The 22,201-nt window shown below is 44.3% G+C and overlaps 2 protein-coding genes across 2 annotated transcripts in view; both read left to right on the forward strand.

The window, feature by feature from the left end:
- The first annotated feature begins 3,224 nt into the window (after window positions 1-3,224).
- LOC142588379 (2-oxoisovalerate dehydrogenase subunit alpha, mitochondrial-like) overlaps window positions 3,225-22,201 on the forward strand; it is a 34,797-nt gene continuing 15,820 nt past the window's right edge. Inside the window, exons 1-2 of the mRNA XM_075700014.1 lie at window positions 3,225-3,507; window positions 18,685-18,882. Coding sequence (XP_075556129.1) covers window positions 3,409-3,507; window positions 18,685-18,882 — 297 coding nt within the window. The 5' untranslated portion in view covers window positions 3,225-3,408. The remainder of the gene's footprint in view (window positions 3,508-18,684; window positions 18,883-22,201) is intronic.
- On the forward strand, window positions 3,772-5,114 carry LOC142588383 (uncharacterized). Its single transcript, XM_075700017.1, has one exon. It carries the CDS (start codon window positions 4,183-4,185, stop codon window positions 5,020-5,022), a length of 840 nt encoding a protein of 279 aa, XP_075556132.1. The 5' UTR covers window positions 3,772-4,182; the 3' UTR covers window positions 5,023-5,114.

Genomic DNA, 22,201 nt, shown 5'->3' on the forward strand with positions numbered 1-22,201 from the left:
TATATGTGGCAGGCTTTGTCGCAAGGAAGTGTGTACTGAAAACAAATTGTAGTGCATGTATGAACCAGCTTCTGCTGCCTGTTTCAGATGGGAAGTGCTTAAATGCTGCCGTTTTCACTTGATCTTGCGACTTTGTTAGTCTTCTCTACCCTTCACTGAAGCTTTTCGTGTTTATCAGTGAACTTGAAGACATTTTCACTGGCTGCTTTAGCAAGAGTTGGCTACATCAAGACAGCATTATGTGTTGGCATTCATCAACAGGAGCAGCATTGGTGGTGTTGGTCGTGGTGAACACTGCAAGCTATTAACCGCAAAGCTGATCGGTTTTTACGTCGTCACACGAATGCATTTCTACATCAAGTGTCTGATGAGAAGCGAAGTGCACGGCAACTGAAGTAAAAATGGCTGCAGCGTCATAAATGTATGCTGCCATTCTTGTGCCTATTCTAACGAACTGTATTATATAATTTTTGAATTAATGTGCAAATAAGAAGCTGTTTTTGAATAACCTGAATAAATAACATGTGCATTTGTTCCCACGTCGGATGACCGCAAGCTGGGAGAAATGGGAAACAAGATGTTTATTTCTTCAATGCCACCCGTAAACCCAAAGTATATAGAGCGAGCTCCCAAAACATTCGAGTAGTGTACTGGCAAAATTAATCTATTTAAAACTAGTCAACTTGTCGCACACGCGACAAGATAATCATATCTGAGCTGCGGTGACAGCAAAGTTATATATAGCAGCGGGTACAAGCTGGTAGAGAAAGAGTCATCGTTGCCTACTCAGTATATATGGAAGTGAGCTGCATTATTGTATAATAGACTAATTTAAAGCCATAATAAGATCTTTTTGATCGAATAGTGTTTTGCACGCCAGCCCGGCCAGTTGCGTGCACAGAATTGCTGAAATAAAGGGATGCATGGCAGTGTGCACGTATTCAGTCATTTTGCACAGACAATGGAAAACGTGAGGAAAAGAATGGGTGTAAGGATATATGATTAAATGTCTGATGGCTGCGCGGCAAATAATAACCACCCATTCATACGTGACGCGTCTCCGAGCGTGCTCAAGCAGATAGCGCTGCCGGTTACTGTAACAGCTCAATTTGCGTATAGCACTGGTGTAATCAGCCAAGGCACCTCCCATTTTTGTCAAGAGTGGTCGACGCCAGCGCCGCCGCATCTATCCACACTGAAAGACCTGCTCCCAGGAAGCCGTTCGCGCCACTAGTGTAGATGTGTAGCAGTGGTGTAGACTAGAGGGAACTCTGGCGCTGTAGTCGTTGTCCTACCATGGGAATGATGGGAAGTACATGGATTTGTCTGATCTTCGTGCTTGTGGATTCAGACATTTTTGTGGCTTTGTATATTACGCTATATAAATCTTATTATCGTATATTTCAGCGCAATCTATATTCTTCGAAGCGCGGAAGACGCCGGGAACGCGCACAATTGCTATTAATTGCAACGATTGAGCTTGTCCAGGTGGCCAAATCAAAACGCGCCAAGCGTCTCAAGGCACTGCCATGCCCGCGATAAATTCATAAGGGCGTTTCATTCGCTTGTCGATACATGCTTCCATGGCTTAATGGCTTCAATATCAGGCTTCTGTGCTAGAGTCCCTGTGTTCGAATCCTGCCGTCGGGCAATTTTAATGATGTTTATTGAATTACTTATTACGCAATACACTGTCGAAAATGACGAGTTTCCAAATTCACAAAGCCGTTTGAAGCCAAAAGGACGAAGTTTAGGCAAATCCATGTACTTCCCATAATTCCCATAGAGTTTCCTACAATTCTTGTAGGAAACTCTATGATAATTCCCATGCTGGGACAACCAACGTTACTGCACTAGGTTTAGTTTTCAAACTCCCGTGACTGCGTGGACCCACCACCGATCCGCGCATCTCGTGGCGCTGCTGTCGCACTTTGCTCGGTCAGCACGGCGCGGACAGGGCGACGAAGCACTGTCCGTTGTTTATGTGTTTTGGCGCGTTGTATACATGCGTGTTTTGCTGCAGTCTCGGTGCACTTTTGCGACACTCTTATGCGTTTCGAATGCCGTGTGCGTTTTGAATAGTTTACGGGCCGTACCATCCAATTTTATTTGGTGACGCGAATGCATATTTATGCACCGTTCCTGCAGCGATAACTCACTTTGAATGTGCAAGTCTGCTCGCAAAGGAGCAAAGCTCACGCAGGTTTCAACATTGCACTCGTGAATGCGGTGCTCTGATGAAAGAAATAGTGCCAGCTTCATTTTTTTTTATCCCGGAATGAAGTGCTGAGAGTGTGTATATACCGTGTGTCCCAGCTAACTTCAACCAGTTTTAAAATATGCGAATGCCGCGTAGCTGGGCACAACCAAGGTAATGTTAGCCGTAGCTTTGAGATATTGAAATTATTATAAATCCGCCTAGTTAGGTAATGCGTAGTTAATTCATTATTAATTAGTAATTATTCAATAATTGTTAGTGTACTTCATAATTCACTCATTAATAAATTAGTTCATCTCTTTATGTAATTTGTTGCCACCACCAAAGGTCGAGGCTTGAGCGACCATGGGTTCGAGTGCCTTAACTCTATTTTAATTAACTGTGCCTTAATTAACTTCGCCTAATTCACTCTGCCTTGACTGGCGTCGTGAACTGCCTCGATTGGTTCGCTTGGGCTCCCGCGACTTTTTTGGACCATCGTGTGGTCGCGCTAGCATCGCCTCATGCGTTCACATTAATAATTAATTAGTACTAAGCAGCAACAGCTGATTACAACTACTAATCAGCTACTTACAGCTACTCATATCAGCAACAGCTCATTAATATAGAGCGCAGTGGACGGCCAGGGCTGCTGCGGCCCTGGACTAAGGACTCCACAACGCACTCTGCGGCAGCGCAGCAGCATTTTCACAGCTACGTAAAGTTTTTTTAATCAATCTCCTAAACGCGAGACTATACAAACATTTAAAGACGCATCGGTGAAAACACTTGCTGAGTACGTAAGTTGCGAAGTCTGAGGACTCAAGCCCCTTCGCCAACGCAGAGCTGCGCCCGCGTAGAGCTACTTGCGGTGCTCCCGCCCTCTGGCGGCAAACCAAGACAAGGGGCCACCCGCAATGTACGGCGCCTACGGAGAGTTTGACAACTGAACCTAGTCTAGTAACGTTGGAGGCAACCGCTGCCATTGCAGCTCCCGTAGACACTAGCGCCAGAGTTCCCTGTGCCCTGTGCTGGCCCTGTGTAGACTATCATAGCCGTTACGTCGTGGCCACCAATGTAGCCGAGCCAAGGTAACAATAAGCTTGCGATGCGAGGTCGAGTCGATCCGAAGCGCAGCCAGTAGCCGGTCAGTTTACTCAGCTGCTGATCGTAGTATTCGTTTCCAACTCGACAGCAGTATTCCTGTAACAATGACAGCGAGGACAACGGTCCGAGCGCTCCGCGCTTTTTTGCGAGCGGGAAGACGAAATCCGGACTTTCGCCTCTACCGCACGTCGACGATCTGCACAGTAAGTAACAGTCACGGTGGCAACAGCGCAGTGTGTTTGCATGCGCGATTCAAGAGCGTTGAAGCGCGCAGGTGTTATGGCATGCGCACAATGTGTGCGATGTGCGCAAATGTTTATCGTTGCTTCCCGATGCCATAGTTGTGTCGTAAAAACATCTGGGTTGGAGTTTGATGCACCGCTATGCCAGTTTATCTGCGCGAAAGCTCGAAGCAATTACGATGACGTTATTTCCATTCAATGTTTGTATTGGAAAACGTGCACGAGTTTCGTATGACTGTCTGCTAAATACTGAATGACGTAAGCCCCGTCAACAGGTCGTACATATGCCTTAGACTTTTGTGTAACCCGAGTTCGCCTTATCAGCTCATATCGGGATGTGATAATTTTTTTGACGCGGCTTTCAGACGCAAGTAACATCTTCAAAACCTGCCGAACTGTGAAATTCTCGGTGGCATTTTTTCTTCGAAAGTGCGGCTTGACCATAAACAGGCTTTGTTCAATGTCCGCCATTTTTAAAGCGGTGAGTGGTGTGCGGCCTTCGGTCGCTTCGGCCTTCTGGATCCGTGTAAACATCAGGCTCACGAACCCGCGTGAACGTTGAGCGCGGCGCGGTGATAAGCTGCGAAAGGTCTCTGCCCTGCCTTACGCATTGTGCGGAAACAGACGGCGCTACAAATGGAGAGAGAAATTTTGTTCGGCGATCGCATCCACCTCCCCAACGGTGGCGGTGGCTCGTCGTGCGAACTCGAGCTCCTCAGGCTTTTGCGAGACGTCGACCTTGCCGTGTTGGAGAGGCACCAGCGCTGGAAGGCCCGGCTCGCCGACGCAGACGACGCGCTGGCGCGACGCGACGCCGAGCTGAAGCAGACGAAACTCGACCTCGCTGCCAGTCGGGCAGAGGCTTCGCAGCTCCGCAACCGCGTCGCATACCTCGAGTCGCTGCAGGGTGATTTGGTTGGCAAATATGACCGACGTATCGGTGAGCTTAAGGAAGACGTGAGCCGAATCAAGAAACGCTACGGCGATCTCAAGGCCGCTTCGACTGCCGCCGGCGGCCACGATTGTCATGCGTATGCCCGGGTGCCTTCCGCGTCGTCTTCGGACGCCGCCGACTTTTGGAGAAACAGAGCTGTGGAGCTCGAAAAAGAAGTGGCCAGTTTGCGGGAACAAGAGAGGACCAGCAGGGAGGCTAGAGCGCAGAAAAATTCAACCAAGGAGCCGGAACTGGAGCGAATAGTGTCGGAAAAAGACGGAGTCATCGACAGGCTCACTGATAAGGTGACCCAGCTGACCAAGCGTCTTCGTCAGGTCGAGAGCTCTGCGGGCGCTCCTGTCGCGACGCCGGCTGCCGGAGCCAGAACGAACAGCTGGGATCCACCTGACCTCGTCGAACAGTACCTCAGGACGTGCCAGGACGACAGGGCGCTGAAGAACGCCTCAGAGCTGCGAAGCAAGATCGAACGCCACATGCAGGAGTTCACGGCGAGGATGGAGCAGGACAAAAGGACGTTGTAGTTGCACAAACATTATGGGTGCTTTTACTATCATTTCTTTTCTGTACCTGCTTTATATTTATTCGTCACAATAAAGATAAGACTAAACATCTCTCTTCTGGAGAATTCACACTAGCTTTTACAATGAGCTTTCACCAACAGCTGTAGCTTTCTTCACATACGAGACCTACGGGATGAATGCTATCAAACATTTTATTGTAAAGATATTACCAAGCGTCAGTTGGAGGGATTTGGCACATAAAATTCAGTGTTAATGTGTATGTTCTCTCGGAGTTGGTAAAAGAAAAGGTTTTCACTGTTGAGGGGCACAGAGAGATCAGCCCACGTTTGTCGTAGACAGGGACTGGTTAAACAGCATGCCACTATTCATTTGGTTTATCTGCCTTACAGCTTTGCAGCAGCTGGCATTATGCCGGCTGCATAAATGACCGAGGGAAACCAATTTGCATGAGACGTGTAACCGAGCCAAAAGCCAGAGCATTTCTTGTTATACCCCCCACTCCATTATGGGATTAACTAAGGTCTGGGTTACGGCAAACCAGCACCTGCCCACAGAAATACATGCTCATCTACCATGCCAGGTTGTCTGAATTATCTGCTGAACCGGAACTGTAGACTCTTGAGAAAAACTTGCACTTTCTTGGAATTGGTCTAATACTCTTATCTGAGGCATATATTCACTTCCTAAAACTGCACTTCTGGTACTTGCAGACAAAGAACAGCTCGTAAATATAAGTGTGACATAATGTTCCTGTCAGGGAAGTAGCATGCAGGATGACAATTCTTGTTGGGAACACGATAAGCCCCAAAGGTTGTCAACATTTTTTAGTGAAGTCAGTACTTCCAATGTTTCTACTTTATTAGCATTTCGGAACTCTCCATCACATGATTGAATACGGCGACCTGCATATTCATTTTAACAGTATTGGAATAACATTTCAAGTTTGGAGCAGCTTTTTCTGGTCACTAGAAATTTCACAAGATTGCATTTTTGGTCCGTTTGGTTCAATAAAGCACTTTGTATCACTACTTGCCAGGTTTATCCAGAAAATGTAAGAAAGCCACTGCTGTATCACCAGCTTGGTAGAAATGGCACACAAGAAGACACATAAGAGTGGACAACAGCATAGGTGCCACTAACTTGTTGGCAACATGTTAGTGGCAGCTGTCCTGTCGTGTCCTCACATTTATCGTCTCATTTTGTGCCGTTTCTACCAAGGTGAAGCTGTACCAACTATGTCAACACCCGAGTCCTTCCCACCATTGTATGTGCACCTTGCCATCGTAGAAGGAAGGTGCTGCTCACTGCCTTTTGGAAAGTAAAAATTTGACTCAACCATGCGAATAGCAGTGGCAGGTGTTGTACTGCACAATGTGGATCAAACAAAATGCAGTTTTCTGAAATTTCAGTGAGAATAAAGATCCAGAAAGTGGTAGGTCTTTTAAAGTCATTGCAATAAAAACACATCTGGCTTTGTTGAGGGTGTTTGTTTTCTTAGACTACAGAGTTTTCACAAATCACTCATGCTATTTGGCAAAATTCTACTTCTTGAGCTAGATTACTCGAAGCAATGGACACTACTTGCACAAGAAATATAAATACATATTTCAATAAGTAACGAGAAGTCATCAACTTTCTTAAATAATGACTTTACAGCACATACTGCAATTTACAAACTGTAGCCAGCCAGTTTGCAAGGTGTATCCACTTAGAATGAATTTTCTGGGTGACACCAGTTTCGAGATAATCTTTCCCAAAGTGTGTGACGAAATACTTGGCTATTGCAGTTATTTTTGTGCGTCCATGCATAAAACAGTCTTTGTTAAAAAAAGTAAGTGGAACAACAGTGAATGTTTACCGCAAGTTTGACGTTGCACATGTGTTTACCACAAGTATTACGGTGCATTCGTTACAAGTGGATATGCCTTGAAACCTCGCCAGCTGCAGCTAGTAAAGGCTTATATGTGCTGTAAAGTAATTAATTTAAAGTTTGATTACTAAATTTTTTTTAGTCAATTATGTGTTTCAGTTTCTCATGCAAATAATGTCTGCCTCATTGCGTAACCCAGCTCATGCACTAGAATTATGTGATCTTCCACAATCACTTTTTTGAAATTCTGTATAGTCCAAAAAAACGAAAGCACCCAGTATGTGTTGTGTACCAACAGTATCCTCTACTGCATGTTGCTCAAACTAGATATGCCCAACATGACAGCTAATGTGTCTGGTGCGACAGAACATAACGTGTAACTGATTTAGCCTGTGAAAATCTGCACGATGGAAGCAGCTTCACAAAGAATAAAATAAGTTTTGCCGACGAGCTGACAGAAAATGATCCACATGAAAGGAGTGACTCTGGTATCCCAGCTCACTCAGGGACATCAAGCCTCAAAGCCTGTTTTTATATACTGAAAAGGGAATGTTGCTCCCAGCCATTAACGCTAATAGTGGCATTTTCTTTTGCGAGTGCTGGCCATATAGAAATGTTGGATCCGGCGTGAGGTGAACACGCAAGCCAAGGCCATTTGACTCTGAAGCGGATACAAGGGGTTTAGCCTTGTTCGACAAAGCAATGTCCAGCTCTTCAGTTTTTGTTTTCATTCCTTGATGCAATAAGCTTGCCTTTTAGGCTCCTCATGAAGGTGCTTATGCAGTACTGAAACTTTTCCTTGTGGGTTGGTAGCACGGGCGAAGAGCAATGATACTATGAGCAATGAGCTCCAAACTAAGACTGACTTTTTCGTTATCAACCGACAAGGTAGGGAGGGCAGTGCACCAACAGATTTGCCTGTCGGCTGCATAACGTGGTGCCACAGATTGGCGCTATAAACTAGCCATTTAAAAAAACGAAATTGAAACACTACGAAGGACGCAGCCAGTTGTAGCGGCACGCAGATGGCGTTCACTACATCCTTTGTTGCAACTCTCTTGTAATAGCGAAACCAAACAAACATGCTTTCGAACATAGAAAGCTCAGAGATGGAAGTGCTGCACCAGTTGTGCGAAAATGCGCAATGAAGGAAATCCTGGTACATGCTCTACCAAATTATTGTTTAGTGCAGGTAGTGCACCAGGTCTGTGCTTCCGTGCACCTGCTCCGAATGACCGAATGATTGGGATTATTGCGCGAGCAAGAAGGTGCTGTACATCAAGCCACTATCCTTCTCGACTCACTCTCGCACGCTTTCCCTCGCAACTACAGCATATGGCGTGTGGCCGCGATCTTAATAAACTTGGACTTTACACGGAACCTCACGCTGACACCAACTATGCCGACATAAATTCACCTGGAATATTCATATAGTTGCTATCGCAATAATAATTCTTTAATGTAATTATGGCAATGCACAATTGTGAGGGCTCAGCTGCTCAACCCACCTTTTTCGCAGCCATTTAACAGTACATCACCAAGTGCATAAGGCACATTTTATTACAATGAGGCAGCCTGGACATGGAGAAGGAAGAAATTCAAAAATGGGACAAGGAAGTAGACAAGAATGCACAAGCTACACAACACAGATGCTATGCCATCTATACCTGTGAGGTCAACAATAAATATAGTGTCCTTTATTTCTGTTCCACTTGGATTTATGCTGTTTAGTCATGCTTCTGATCAGCTACCAACTTGCTCACCCAATTCTTTAACATCACGTAAACACCTACCAGGTAGTTCGTCAGTGCCTTGCAGTGGGGCAGATGTGTCGGTGTGAATGGAACAGCCTGGAAGACTATACGCTGTGACTAGCATGAGCCTAGCCTGGCGCAATACACGAAGATGTGACGCTCGCACCATATTACCTCTTTCCCTACCGCACCCATTGGGCATTGTTAGCCCACTATCAATGGTTTGAAACGCCGCTTTCGACACCTTCTGCACCGCTCATAGACACACTGCGCTATTGGAAGTGAAGGAGGAGAACTATATTTTTGTTTTCTAAGCAGTTCGCTTTTTTCCCACCAGGTGGTCATTTTTAAATGCTCTCCGAAGTTTTGCAATCGTGGCTGCCTCCGTGAGCAGCGTGGCCGCCTCAAAAGATAGCAGATCTCACAATCCCACTGCATCTGCGGCTGATTTTATCGATAGATTGAGCAGCCGCGAGTCTGAGGATGCTGCCTTTTTGTCAAACAGACTCTGAGAGCGACGATGACGCAAACCTGCCCAGAACACATCAGCAGCCGAAGCCCAACACACCCAAATGTAGAGCTTGCCGTGAAGATTTTTTAGTGAAATATCTGTTCAATGAAAAATATCGATCTTTTTTTCAGAGATAGTGCCTATTAAATGGCTATACATTCTGTATATCTCATAATTTTTGTTACATTCTTTCTTAGTGGATACAAGCGCCTCTACAAAATTTGTTCAATTTTATCCCACAATCTTGATTCTGGCAATTTATGTTTTTTATGACATGTGTCTCGTTAATAAAACCTTTATGCGTAAAAAGCACATTCATTCTGTTTTTTTTATGTATTACATAAAGTATTGAGTGCTGTAGTTCCTTGAGCAAATGAAGTCTGGTATAGCCTACAAAAAACAGCTATTTCCCCATGGTAGAGAAAGAGCTAATAAAGATTTGGGCGACTGTATGCATTCAGCTTGTTTTAGCAGATGAAACACTTTACCAGGTGGAACATTTGCAGATGAGACGGGTAATGAAGCCAAGGACTGCTTGGGAAGAATTAACTCCTTATTGAAATGAAAGATTAACTGTGAATTACAGTTAAGTCTGTGTTTATCTTCATCTTATACTGATACCATTTATAACAATATTTCTTATAACAATGAGAAGCTGTTGCACCGTCAACTTTTATATGTTTTCTCTGGTGAAATAACCCATCTACTACAATGCCCCCATGCCGTATTATCGGTTATAACGATGAAGTCCGGCTGCTGGGTGTCTGTACCAAAAAGCAATAGAATGCAAAAACCTTGCAAAGAAAAAAGAAAGAGCAATTTGAGCCGCTGCACCCTCCCCGCCGCCCCAACAGCCGCTGCGCACTCAGCCAGGCTCAGCCTTCACCGTATCGGCAGCCTCGTGTGCCTCTCTCTCGTTGCCCTTCCACCCCTCCAAACACGAATGGGCTGCGCCAATAGCTCTAACCTGCACCACCCTCCAAAACACGAATGGACCACACTAACTGCGCTCACAGCGCCCCTCCTAGATTGCTCGCTATATGCGTATGACATGACCCTATGAACGCGCAGACCAAGGCGAAACCTCCAAGACATCCGCTCACCACCGCAATGATCCCTGGATGCAGTAGCTGCCTACTTCTGGAGCATTGGGCTTCTAGTCTCCCCCACAAAGACAGGTCCTGCTCATCCATCCCATAGCTGCTGCCCGTGTCACTGTCGGAAAGCTGGTCCTGGGAGGCACACCCATCCCATGGGGGAAAAGGTCGCATACCTGGAGCTCCAGGTGGGCCACCACCTCACATCGATACCCACTGCCAAGGCCACCACAATCAAGGCACGCAGGGTGAGAACAGCTGTTTGCTGGTTTCTCCAGCGAGGACAAGGCTGCACAACATGATGGGTCCTCCTAGTATACCATGCTGCCACAAAACATAATGTCGACCTGCAAGAAATGGCTAGCACTGGAGCACAGGACAGCCATGAGAACCCTTCTCGGACTACCAAGCCAGTCACCGGCGGCTGCTACATTAGCGGAAGCCCAAGCCTGGCCTCTCTTGTTGCTCATGCTGCAGCAGGGGCTTCTCGACATAGACCGCTTGCACCATGCTCCTTATGGCGATGGCCTGGCACGCAGACTGTGGAGCTGACCCTCCTCCTGGGTGGGCAGCATCTGCGCACTATACGACAAACTGGTAGGCCAGGCTCCCACAGCAGTGACACTACCCTCCCACCAGCAGCCAGTCAAGGTGCATTTCCAGTTGGAAGGGAAATGGAATAAGAGGACCCCACCATACAAGCTAGAGCAGGCAGCGCTGTACAAGCTGCATGAACTAGGTGGACATCACTTCACGGATAGGTCTGTCCTCCCTGACAGTGGCTCAGTCGCCACAGTTTGCACGGTTCCTGCAGCTGGAGAGACCCTGCATTGCTGCCTCCCATTTGCTGTGAGCTCGACAGTGTCAGAGCTGGCTGGTCTCCACTTACAGCGAACTACCTTGCCGAGCACCCATCACAGATCCCTGTGGCCATCTTTTCAAGCTTCCGACTGGCTCTCCAGGGACTAATCGAACCTGAACAAGCAAGAGTCACCGTCGCCGTACTCCTCACTAGGCTCACTGCAATCCAAAGGAGTGGCATCCCCCTCTTACTCCGCTGGCTGCGCTCACACATAGGGATAGCCGGAAATGAAGAGGCATATGTAGCAGCCAAAACAGCCCACCATGCTCCTGTTGGAGCAACTACTGCAGTAGCCGCATCCGACTTCACATGGCGCCGGCTGCTCAAACTACTGACTACAGCATATCCGGACGCGTGTGGCCAGCGGCAAGCCACCCCAGCCACTCCCAGAGAAAGTTTGCTGCTGTGGCTGGACTCGCCAGCCTTGTAGCTGATACCCTGCCCATCTGCTCCTTGGAGTGTCCTGCCAGGGCATGTTGTTGCACCTGAACCTTCCCACAAGCTACTTACTTCTCCCTCCTTACCTCTCTTTACTCTCCCTTTCTCCCCCTCCCCCTGCTGCTGAGCCATGCTCCCTCACAGGTAGCAGAAAATAGCGTCTTTCTCCTTCCCCTGAATCACTATATATACATATTCTGCACAGTTCTGCCAACGGGTTAAGTTGCTTGTGCTTGTTTTTGTTGGTTGCATCGAAGTCGTTCCTAGCCATGCGGTTTCTCAGCCTCATTTGGCTCGCCACCAAAGCAGTAGATGGCTGATCGATCCACTGATCATCGGCAATGCACGACATTGCCGGTGAAAATAAAGTGCACTGCTATAGATTTGGAAATGCAGTGCTTCTAACCGATGAGGCAATCATCACGAACGTGCTTGCATTGGACAGCGACGGCGACAGTGACGGCCATCGCGGGAGCGATTACATGGTAGGCCAGGCTGCCTCAACATTGTCCTCACAGGAGGCCCTGCAGATGATTCAGTCCCTCTGGGGCTGTTTTCATGAGGGCCTTTATGCTGCATTACGTGGAGCGCCTAGATGCCTAAGAGAAGGATGTGGGCAAGCTTTGCATAAAGCAAGCAATGCTGATGAACATGGAGTTTTCTTGTGCAAGCCAGTGAGAAGCATGTGGCAAGATGCTTGTGGCAATCTTGCCACAGCACTTATTTTGGATTTCTCAAGCTGACAGGCTGCTGAGGCAACCTTCTCGCATTTTTTTAAAAGGCTCCTTTTGGGGCCACCCCAGCAATTGCCTTGGTGGAGCTCACATGCCACTTGTTGTCCATGACCCCTCTTTGCAGTTGTTATAGCATTGCCATTCTTGAACACCAACAGCCACGGCTTGTAACACGCAATCAGAGTGTGCAAAAAGCAGAGTTAAACGGTTAAACAAGGCAACACAATCAGCAGCCAGGTGGAAGAAGGTGGTGGGGAAGGTCATTGGCCTCCCTGCCATCATAGTTTTCTCACAACAGCTTTGCCAGGCCCCTATCTTTTTTTTTTTCATGCAACCCAGTTATAACAATTACTTGTTATAACGATGGAATTTTCATGGCGCTTGAATATTGTTATAAGTGGCTTTGACTGTATAATGATGAAAAAAAATGGAACACCAAGTTTAAGAAATATACATGCATCTTAGTATAATACATATTGAATGCAATGCTTCAGAATGTCCTAACTTGTACAGAGCTTCCTCCTTGCACCAGACCAGTAAGTTACTGCTCCAAAAGCATATATTCCTGCTCCAAAAAAACCCAAGTGCCACTTATATCACTGATAGCTGTTGTGAGCTATCTATATGTTAGCTATCAGAAAGATAATTGAAGTTATAAATACAGCTTAAAGTAAAAGGAATAATAGAGTGAAGGGTTAAGTCAAATAAAATATCGTTATTCCTTATAACAAATCCGCAGGAGCCTTACGACTACCTATTGCATTGTATGCCATGCACCTTTTGTCTCCATTCTTCCCTTGACAAACAGCTTGGAATAGCTTGTGAAAAGCATTGTGCATTAAAATAAACATTTCATGAAATTAAACCTAGCATAGGATAAGAATAAATAATTGTTCATATTGCTGTTAGTAGCGTACATGTATTATTTAATTAAACGCTTGACCTTTTGTTGGATCTATGTGTATGTGTGGTGTGTGTGTTTACTTATTTATTTCATGAATAGAAGCACGTAGGAAAATTAACAGGACTTTACTGACTCTCATATAGACTCTTGATGAAGGCTGGAGTGGCAGAAGACGAGAGGCGCGAATGGTGGAGACCAATGAGGGCAGCCCCTTCAGTGATGTGCGCTTGGAAAACTGGTTTCATGCGGACTCGCCCGACCGCTTGTTTCATACTATCGTTTGCTCGCGTCAGCTCTCGCTTGCACTTGTTTTGATTGTCTTGGTTTTAAATGTTTTTGTAATGCAAGTGTGTGCGTGACACAAATTATGTAGTAGTTTCTGGAAGCCAAATGGTGCCAGTGATTACACTGGAACCTTCAACAAGTCATGTATAAAATCCGATGTGCTTGACCTCTGCTACATGTCTCTCTCAAATTCTTTGCCTCAATATGACATGAAATGAAAACAGGTATAGAGCTGCGTTCAAATTTTGCATTAGGGGTTTTGTAATCATTGGTGAATTTTTTTCCTACGTGCTTCTATTCTTTAAACTATTTCTACGCCAGTTCCTGTGACTCTATGCTCCATGTATATATATATATATATATATATATATATATATATTGTATAGTACTTGAGTGGTTTCACTTGTACAGGTTAAATTTGTTTTGTTTCTTTTGAACAATAAAAAGACTCAGACAAGACTGAGCCTCCCAGCCTTCACTGTCCTCTATTGTCTTAAACCATGTTTCAGCGACTACAGTACATGTCTGCTTATCTTTTAGTCATGCCCGGTTTCCTTGAAGGCTTTATATATATAAATATATATATATATATAATGTTCACTTTCTGCACAATGAATAAAAATAATTGCAAAACGATTGAACTGTCAAACTCTATATAAATGACTCGTAGTTGGAGAATGTCTGCCATTTCTGCAGAGCATGCAGCAAAGACGCAAGCAATATAAAAAAGGGAATATAGGGTTTTGTGGCGTAAAAGCAACTACGGCTATGAATTGCAAAATAAAAAAAGCATAGAAGCGAGAGGCTCAGTGCATGAGCACTTGCAGTATGACTCAGTCCAACTTTACACAGCCACCTGTTGTTTAACCACTTGTTGAGCAGCAGCAGTAGCTCGGAGTGAGTGTGCTATGTGCGTGAAGTCTGCATAAATTCAAGCTTGAACAATTCCAATACTGCTCTGAAACTAGTGCTCTCCCTGCTGTCAGAAATCAGACTAACAAATATTTTGTTTAAATAACTTGTAGATCTCGCAGTGGGTACTGATATAACCTGTGTGTGTGTGTGCGTGCGTGTGTGAAACTTGGGAGTGTAGGCAAAGAAAGCGTCGATTTAAAAAAATTCTAATCATCCAACTTCATTGATTGTTTTGTCTGTGAACTCATTTACTGCAACAGCAAACACTGCCAAACATTTAATAACTTTTTTGAAATGTGCGCAATCTCATCTTCGCACCTGTACAAGCGTACGATTGTACACTTGCCAAAGGAAAGAATTCACATGGGTTCTTCACTCGTGTGTTCCCTTTAACCCTTCGACTGTCGTGTTTTTTGCTTCTCAGCTTCTGCGAGGTGTTTTTTTGGCATTTTCGTTCAGCTGACATCTGAAGGTACAAGAAGTTGGTTTTTCATCATGGCTTTTTTCAAATGCAGAATTCAACAACATTTCATAAATTCCTTTGTCTGTCAGTATGCGAATGGTATTGCCACAGCAGCTCGCCATGAATGCCCTGCCGAGACCAAGTGACAGAGCACAGAGACACATGCTCTCCCTGCTGTCATAAATTTCACTAACAGATTTTTCGTTTAAATGACCTAGGCATAGATGTCACAACGGGTACACATCGTTATAGTTTGCATGAGTTACTTCAGGAGTAGCAGAGGGTGCGCTGAAAGAAACACAAAAAGTACACTCAGGAAATGCGAGGATTGGTCCCCGAGTTATCTCTGGAGTGGCAGTGAAAGTGTGAAAAGTGAACAGTGTTGCACATTTTCACAGAAGCATGACTTCAATCTTCAGCCTGATGATGATGATGGCATGACGACAGCATAAGAGAAATAATGGGTAGACATGGCATGCCTAGTTTCGCGTGCTTGACTAGTGTCAAAGTAGTAGTCCATGTAGTTCAAAGTAGTTTGTGACTAGTGTCAAAGCTTACTTCCAATATTATATAAAATATTCACAAAGACAGTCTCCAATAGAATAAGAGCAATACTGGACTTTAGTCAACCAAGGGAACAGGCAGGTTTCAGGAAGGGACACTCTACAATGGATTACATCCATGTCATCAATAAGGTAATTAAGAAATCTGCAGAGTACAATCAGCCTCTCTATATGGCTTTCATAGATTACAAAAAGGCATTTGATTCAGTCGAGATACCAGCAGTCATAGAAGTGTTACATAAGCAAGGAGTACAGGATGCTTACATAAATATCTTGGAAAGTATCTACAGAGATTCCACAGCTACCATAATTCTACACAAGAAAGGTATATAGGAATGTACCTGTAAAGAAACGGGTCGGACAAGGAGACACAATCTCTTCAATGCTATTCACTGCGTGCTTGGAAGAAACATTCAAGCTATTAAACTGAGAAGGCTTATGAGTAAGGATCAACAACGAATATCTCAGCAACCTTAGGTTTGCAGAGGACTTTGTCCTGTTCAACAACACTGGGGACGAGTTACAACAAATTATTGAGGGCTTTAACAGAGAGAGTATAAGAGTGGGGTTGGAAGATTCATATGCAGAAGACGAAAGATAATGATCAATAGCCGGGCAAGGGAACAAGAGTTCAGGATTGCGAGTCAGCCTCTAAAGTCTGTGAAGGAGTACGTTTACATAGGTCAGTTACTCACAAGGGACCCCGATCATTAGAAGGAAATTTACAGAAGAATAAAAATGGGTTGGAGTGGGTTGGAGCGCATTTGAGATTACGAGTGATTACGAGAAAGCGTTCGATTCTGTTGAAACCTCAGCAGTCATAGAGGCATTACGGAATCAGGGTGTAGACGAGCCGTATGTAAAAATACTGAAAGATATCTATAGCGGCTCCACAGCCACCGTAGTCCTCCATAAAGCAAGCAACAAAATCCCAATAAAGAAAGGCGTCAGGCAGGGAGATACGATATCTCCAATGCTATTCACAGCGTGTTTACAGGAGGTATTCAGAGACCTGGATTGGGAAGAATTGGGGATAAAAGTTAATGGAGAATACCTTAGTAACTTGCGATTCGCTGATGATACTGCCTTGCTTAGTAACTCAGGGGACCAATTGCAATGCATGCTCACTGACCTGGAGAGGCAAAGCAGAAGAGTGGGTCTAAAAATTAATCTGCAGAAAACTTAAGTAATACTTAACAGTCTCGGAAGAGAACAGCAATTTACAATAGGCAGCGAGGCACTGGAAGTTGTAAGGGAATACATCTACTTAGGGCAGGTAGTGACCGCGGATCCGGATCATGAGACTAAAATGATCAGAAGAATAAGAATGGGCTGGGGTGCGTTTGGCAGGCATTCTCAGATCATGAACAGCAGGTTGCCATTATCCCTCAAGAGAAAAGTATATAATAGCTGTGTCTTACCAGTACTCACTTACGGGGCAGAAACCTCGAGGCTTACGAAAAGGGTTCTACTCAAATTGAGGACGACGCAACAAGCTATGGAAAGAAGAATGATAGGTGTAACGTTAAGGGATAAGAAAAGAGCAGATTGGGTGAGGGAACAAACGCGAGTTAATGACATCTTAGTTGAAATCAAGAAAAATAAATGGGCATGGGCAGGACATGTAATGAGGAGGGAAGATAACCGATGGTCATTAAGGGTTACGGACTGGATCCCAAGGGAAGGGAAGCGTAGCAGGGGGCGGCAGAAAGTTAGGTGGGCGGATGAGATTAAGAAGTTTGCAGGCATGGCATGGCCACAATTAGTACATGACCGGGGTTGTTGGAGAAGTATGGGAGAGGCCTTTGCCCTGCAGTGGGCGTAACCAGGCTGATGATGATGATGATGATGATGGAGCGCATTCGACAGACATTGTCAGATCCTGATTGGAAGCTTATCATTATCACTGAAAAAAAAGGTGTACAATCGGTGCATTCTACCGGTGCTGACATATGGGGCAGAAAAGAAACTTGGAGATTGACAAAGAAGCTCGAAAAAAAAGGTAAAAACCATGCAAAGAGCAATGGAGCAAATAATGTTGGGCATAATGTTGAGAGACTGGAAGAGACCAGTGTGTATCAGAGAGCAAACAGGGATAGCCAATATTCTAATTGACATTAAGAGAAAGAAATGGAGCTGGGCAGGTCCTGTAATGGGTAGGCTATATAACTGGTGGACCATTAGGATTACAGAATGGGTGCCAAGAGAAGGGCAGCACAGTCGAGGACAGCAGAAGACTAGGTGGGGGTGATGAATTGAAGAAATTCGCAAGCGCTAGCTGGAATCAGTTTGTGCAGGAAAGGGGTAATGGAGATCGCAGGGAGAGGCCGTCGTCCTGCAGTGGACATAAAATAGGCTGATGATGAAGAAAAAATGTGGCTCACATTACATGAACACTTGCATAACAGCCTTGAATGGGTACGTGCACCAAATCACATTGCTATCAAAGTTGCTACTGATATGTTTTTATCGATATCTTTTTACCGATTGTATCATGTGATAAACTGTGCCATATGCCCCGCTCGTGCTATGCCTCTTCATAGGCCTGTGAGGTCTTTCTAAACAAATAAATAAATATGAAAACACCTTCACTGTATCGAATATTTGTTGTTTTTTCATGCTGATATCAACAAGGAACATTTTAGATTTATATTGTTATAGCCAGCAATTTTTTATATATTTTTGTTCATTATATCGAGGTTCAACCATACAAGGTTATCCACATGATGATATTGTCATGATGTATTAATGGCAAGAACCAGTCTGTGCCAAAACTGAGTCCGAATCTAACTCTCTACTGGACCAATTTGTGCCCAGAAAGACAAGCAACACTTGGAGCACAATAGCATGAAAAACTTGCAAAACAGTTGTTAAACAGTTAAAAATGGTCACCAGAAAAAGATAAACAATGTATTTGTGTCAGTATGTATGCTACCCACTTGCCTTTGTATGCAGCAGCTTTTGTATCAAACTTGGTCAAGTTCTGATAGTTCTTCCTTATGAAGGCCCTCCTATCAGCCATTTCCAACCTCTCTATCTACTCTGGGAAGCTACAAAGTTCAAATTTACTGAAATTTGCAATCAACTTGCTTACAATTAGTGGCTTCAAACTGTGCCAAGAACATAACAAGGGCCAATGAAAAGCTTGAGCATTGTTTGAATTATCACGAGCTGGGTGTTACTTTGACTTTGCTGGAACATTTCATAGACAAGTGACCACTTGCCACTTTGGTGAAGTTTTTTTTTTTTTTCCTAAACTGCCACAGCAACATGATCAAGGTGGCAACTCCTCGTCGTCTTCAGTCCCACCGCTGGATGACACGAGCCGACCACAGTACCTGGGCACCAGGTGCGACTGGACCGAGAGCATTGATTTCCGCACACATGTTGTCTCTCAAGGGTTCCCTGTCTACCATGTCCTCAGCCGGGATGGAAAGCCTATTGTGCCTTCTGAGGATCCCCAGGTAATTGCACAGTGTTACAGATAAACAGCGCAAAGATGTAGACTCTGAGAAGAAATAGGCATAAGTGTCATCTTTAAACCAAGGTTTCATTTTATTTATTTACTCTCAGGGCCATGCAGGCATTACAGAGAGGAGTGATTATACAAAACAAACTTTAGGGTAGAGTAAGGAAGCAGCACGTGGACACAGACAGCAGCAATCTTGAACATCTCAGGATGAGTGATGGAGACGTGATGGAAGAAGGAGGGCGATTCCAGTCTTGGCTTGTTTTTGGGATGAAAGATTCAGAGTACAGGTTCCTCTTGTACTGAGGCAGCCCAAGTGTAATGTGATGATAAATACAGGAGGTCAAGTGACTGGGAGGCGCTTATTCAGAAACACCTAAGTAATTTATGAGGCCAAAGAATGAGTGGATCCTTCTGCTGGCTTGGTCATGAGCATTATACTCTCAGGGCTAACCTTGTACACATATGCAAATACCCAAGAAAGTTGGCGAGAGCAAGGCCACCTCGGCAACGTAATACGTAAAGCACCACAATGGGTAATGCGAAGGATGCGAGGTCGTCTCCCACCTGTGGCAAGTCAACGTTTTGTCCACTTTCATTGTTCTTTTTCTTATTATTTGTATGGTTCAACTAAGCATAAATAACTTTTTCTATGCGTTCTCTGGCTTCGGTGTCTTTTTTCGTGTAGGTGGGACTGGCAAGTAATTTTTGTCTTGTCCCAGCAATCTCACATGAACAAATTGAAATGAAACCAGGAAAACCACAAAAGAACTAATATTGCAAACCATAGACAACAACAGTGCTAATGCATAGAGTAGTGTCAGTTTGTGTAACATGGGACATGAGATAGAAGCAGCACAGACATACTGTTTGTATCTTTCATCTCAAAGATCAGTCAGCCCGGCTTTGAATTCTCAAACTTTTGTATCAGTGTGCACAAAAAATATTAATAGACAGGACTTAAAGAGTCATTAATTAAGAACCAGAAAGCCCTAAGAAAAACATACCAATTTCTTTCAGTCCAGTTTTACCGGGAACAAGTCAGCCTCGAAGGACTCTCGTCCTTGGAAAATAGCCAGACATGCCAGAGCAAAATAACATTTGCAGGCACTTGCACTTAGCAGTTGCACATTTTTTATGTTCAGTCATCTAAGAACAGTACAGGTTTAGTTGCCACACGTTAATCAACTATAAATAATTCATGGCATGTATACTGTATTTACTAGATTCCAATGCACCTTCAATTGTAGCGTGCATCCAATTTTTTACTCTTGATTGTACCCTTACCACACTTTTACAGTAAGAGATAAATAATGATTTTGCTCACTTGGAAAAATAAAATTTACTGCATCCAAGTCACAGTGGACCAGCGCTCGCAGCACGGCCTTCAAGATTGTAAGGACAGATTCAAGATTAGGGTAGTGGGATTTCAGTGCCACCTATTGCAGTTTTAGTTCTCTATTCTCTTCTCACGTGCACATCATATTTGAGTGAAATTTTTTTCTGAAAAAGAAAGTGTGCATTAGAACACAGTAAATATAATACTTAGTGGCACACTTACTATTCTCTCTATTGCTTCTGTATGTATGGTGGGTTGCTCCCATTCAAAATTTTATCTGATAGTGCATACTTGGCCTGCATTATTCTTTTCAGTGCCCCACATTTTGCATGGATGAGTGTATAGACATGCCATATCACCCCATTTGCTACTTCATATTCACTGAGGTTATGAAGTTATGAACCAACATGCCCTAGCTGTAGGTTACAGTTACGAACCCACACGCCTTAACCTACGCTCTTTTCTATTCACACTTCTTTTTTTCCAGTTAGCAAGCCAGAGCTTGATTTCGCATCTCGTTAAGCCAGAGACCAACAAGTGTTACACATATTGGCTGTCACTGCTAGTTCTGTAATAGCTAGCAGTAAATCTGACACCTTATGTCATTTTGGTGACGGACGAGATAGACGGTTTATTTTTATCCAATCATTGCGTATTAGTTTGAATGGCATCACTCAGCTGGTGGACAAAAACAAAAAGCTAGCATTTTAGCTCGCAGAAATTCCTCTAACTTCCGTGTAAAACTCAAGCAGAGTCTAAAAGTAACAAGAATGAATGGGCGGCTGTTCTTGTTCTGTTCTATTATGCCATGATAACCTGACTTGTTTAAAGTGAAATGACACAGATGTTGTGAGGAGCCAACGCAGACTAGCGTTCAGCTGTCGGTGTTTCATTCTTTTGATGTGCAGAACCTTGACATGGTAACTCAGTGTGATGGCATTGGCATGACAGCTGTGCTTCAGCTGTCAGTACTTTCTTCTCCCGACCCAATGCGCTTGACACGGCCTGTCACCCTGGAGACTGACATGGCTGTCATTTGAAAGTGCAAAACTGCAGCGTTCGTGTTGCGTTTTTCTTGGCTAAAAGTAACAGCACACCTTTTTTTTCCTTCTCCTGTCCACATCAATTTGTTCACAACAAATGCTTTCAATGTTATCATTAATTTGTGTCAATATCACTGACACACTTCAGAAGTTCTCATGTTAGATTACAGGGCAGTACGTCTGGTTTTACAAGCAATCAAATCAAACTTGCTGTTATCTCTTCTAATTCATTTCCAAGCATACCTAGACTAAATATAGAAGTGTTTTTGCATTGCAGTTATGAATTGAGCAAGCCTTTCTGTAGTACATCCTCACCTAACTAGGCTCTGTGAGAAAGACGGCCCAATCAATGTGCAGAATGCTTAGCTGTGTCATTTGGTGAACAAGCACATTGTCAATACCCGCACTTAATGCGCTCTGTTTGAGCTCATAGATGTGCTTTCAGTAGCATGTCATACACGCAAGCTTCTGAGAGCTGATTCCAGTGGCATCTGTTTGATCTGCTCTCGCAGGCTCCCCAGTCGCTTAATATGCACGTACAAGCAAGCATCGGCACAGGTTTGCTTTTGCGCAGGTTTTCCACACCATCATTTGTTTAAATCTTAATTAGCATAGGTTTATCCAGAAATCTTTAAGTGTAGAAGGAGGCATCCTCCTTGCTCCGATTGGCTCATAGAGGGAATCACGTCCTCTACGATTGGCTCAAATCAGAAAGTGTGACAGAATTCGACAATGTGGTGAAATTGAAGTGTTCAATGGCACACTAGAATTATACATGTACATTCTTCCAACATGTGTAAGCCATATTGCAACCATGCCTTTAAGTTTTTAGATGTAATCATTTAGTGTTAGCATGGTGACAAGCATTTGAAGATCATGTTCAGCAGCAGTGCAAATGAATCATTACAATGCTATTTCTATGCATAAATCAG

The sequence above is a fragment of the Dermacentor variabilis genome, chromosome 7 (assembly GCF_050947875.1).
Source record: "Dermacentor variabilis isolate Ectoservices chromosome 7, ASM5094787v1, whole genome shotgun sequence".
NCBI lineage: Eukaryota > Metazoa > Arthropoda > Arachnida > Ixodida > Ixodidae > Dermacentor > Dermacentor variabilis.